Here is a 2,556-nt window from a genome sequence, read left to right as displayed (position 1 = left end):
GATATACTGACATCACGTACAAGTAAAATACCCAAACTAAGATATACCAACGTCACGTACAAGTAAGATACCTAACTAAGATATACTGACGTCAAGTAAGATACCTAACTAAGATTTACTGACGTCAAGTAAGAAACTTCAGCTATAGATACGTAACGTAAACATAAACTGACACCCACTGTTTATACTTGGGTACAGACTTTAATGTTATTGATGACAATATGAATCGTACATAGCGTTTTTTGTTGAACATGATTTCTTCATCAGTTTATTGCACGTGAGAATCAACATAAAACTTTGAGTTTCATTACATGAATGCTTCTTATAGGTAGTCTGATATATACAGTGTGTAAGAAACATATCCGGTATATTTCTCTTCGTCTCATTCGTGTAATGAACGCCTATCGGGTATTTTAACATTCCCCACGTCTAAATAATATAATGAATGCTCAGAAATATAATTACCTCCCTTTGATCGTGGACTCGATCGTAGCCAACAAGCGAATACAATTAACAACGTAACATAAAATTGTATAATCCTACGCAACAATATTGTCCAGTTGTGGAGTACGAGGAATTACAGCTCTGCAACATGTAGTACTGTAAAAGTGGAAATATTCGCGGTGTGGAAATTTTTGCTTATTTCGCTATCAGTAAATCTCCGCGAAAATTTCCACACGCGAATATATTAACACATAAAAATACTAAATATAAAAGATGAAAGTTAGCGCAAAAATATCTTGACGGCGCGAAAATATCCACACCGCGAACACTTTGGAAGCTGGCTAAGCGAAAATTTCCACACGCGAAAATATCCACTTTTACAGTATACTGCATTTTACATAAGTACTGACAGTAGGATATTATATAAATCCGGCAGTATTAGTATTTAAGTTGTTTTCTGAGGGTCTATGTAAAGATATTGGAATACTACATTATAAACTGACTATGGTTTAAAATAATAAACTGTAATGATTACAATAGTTCAGACGATCTTGAATTCATATAAACTCTTGAACGATCCAGCTGAACCGGATATACTTCCATAAATAATGAATTTCTCACCGGGAAAACATGTCGTCACTATCGCTTCCCATTCATTATTATTAACCTTTTCAAACTTCCGTCCGAGAATCGAAGCATCTTTTATTTTATCCGATGTGAACCGCACATTAATTTGAGTTCTGCCTGTTACATGAAGATCCAAAGGTTCGAGCAGACGACATTGATATTCCCGCGCAAACTTGTAAACCTTGGGTAGAGGAGAGCATTGTTGTATAGTTTTACGACATTCGATGATGTAATTGATGGCTTGTTTATACTCGTCCTTGTCTGACTTACTCATTATCTTGAGTTTATAAAAACCATCTCGGGGAAAATGTGCCGTTATGTGAATTTCATTAGCTGTACTCTCAAGCATTGCGTAGTCGTCAATATCTGCAATATTTCCCAAACCGTAGCTGAGTCGAGTGACCGCTTCCATACATTTGTTTGTTTCTAAGCTGAACGTCACCCGACCATTGTCTGTTACAATAGAAGGATTTATAGACTCAGGGGAGACAAATCCGAATGACTTCACTGCTGTCACAGGACCCCAAGGCCCAAAATGGTCTGGATATGGTTGACAGTCTGGAATAGCTTCATGACACCGAAGGTAGTATTCTACAAGGCCCAAAGTCTCCGTAGCGTCAGGATCAATATTACCAAGAATTTTCAAAATGTATTTACCTTTTGTAGGCGGACGAACCGTCACTTGAAACTTGCCATCAGATAATTTCAAAACCATGACATGATGTCGGATCTCTTTTTCGTTTTGAATTAGCTGAGCACTTACAACTCCTAAAGAGACACTATCCCCACTCTCAATGGTAACATTGACCTTTTTCCAGACGTCCAACACACATATTTTATGGGAAACGAATTGCACTCCCCATTCAATGGCTCTGTACACAGGTTTTAAAACCTTGTTGAACTTTCCTAAGTCCACTGGTTCCTCAAGAAGCTGCCAGGGTTTGCTCTCCTCCAGATCAGTACCTACACATGGAAAGTGCGCGAATATAACATCTTCTGGGCTCGGCATAAAATAAAACTCTTTGTATGCGTACATGAACTTTTTGTTTGAGTCAAGATGCCCCGCGCCCCAGGAACATTCGACCAGACGCCAGTCATCTTGTACGTACACTGCATTCCACGAGTGATTAGTGGAGTCGAGTTCATGGAAGTTCTCAAAAGGGTTGTAGTCGAAGCCCTTTGCAAACCCATGGATACACTTTGCCGGGATCCTTGCAACTCTGCACCAGAAGAGTAAAAATATTAAACATATCCAGGAGGATTTCTGATGTAGGCCATGTATCTATCTACTGATTTGTATGATATGGAAATAATTATTTTTCAGCAAAACAAAAACAACATAATTACAACATAAATTCAATAGATTTTACATTCTTAACGAAGGAAATCAAATAATATGGCGATGATTCGATCGTTAAGTAATGTTGAAGATTCTTAGTATTTCTGTAATCAATTATTACTCAGTGATGTGGTTCTATACTAAGT

At 37.6% G+C, this 2,556-nt stretch overlaps 1 protein-coding gene across 1 annotated transcript; it reads right to left on the bottom strand.

The window, feature by feature from the left end:
- Positions 1-985: 985 nt before the first annotated feature.
- On the bottom strand, positions 986-2,291 carry LOC117320814 (kyphoscoliosis peptidase-like; the record flags this gene model as incomplete). Its single annotated transcript, XM_033875299.1, has 1 exon — positions 986-2,291. A coding segment is annotated over one exon (1,306 nt), but the record flags the coding sequence as incomplete, so codon positions are not given.
- Positions 2,292-2,556: the final 265 nt, after the last annotated feature.

Source organism: Pecten maximus, unplaced genomic scaffold (genome assembly GCF_902652985.1).
Source record: "Pecten maximus unplaced genomic scaffold, xPecMax1.1, whole genome shotgun sequence".
Classification (NCBI taxonomy): Eukaryota; Metazoa; Mollusca; class Bivalvia; order Pectinida; family Pectinidae; genus Pecten; species Pecten maximus.
The sequence above is the reverse complement of the archived record's forward strand: the minus strand, read 5'-3'. Positions and strand labels throughout refer to the sequence as shown.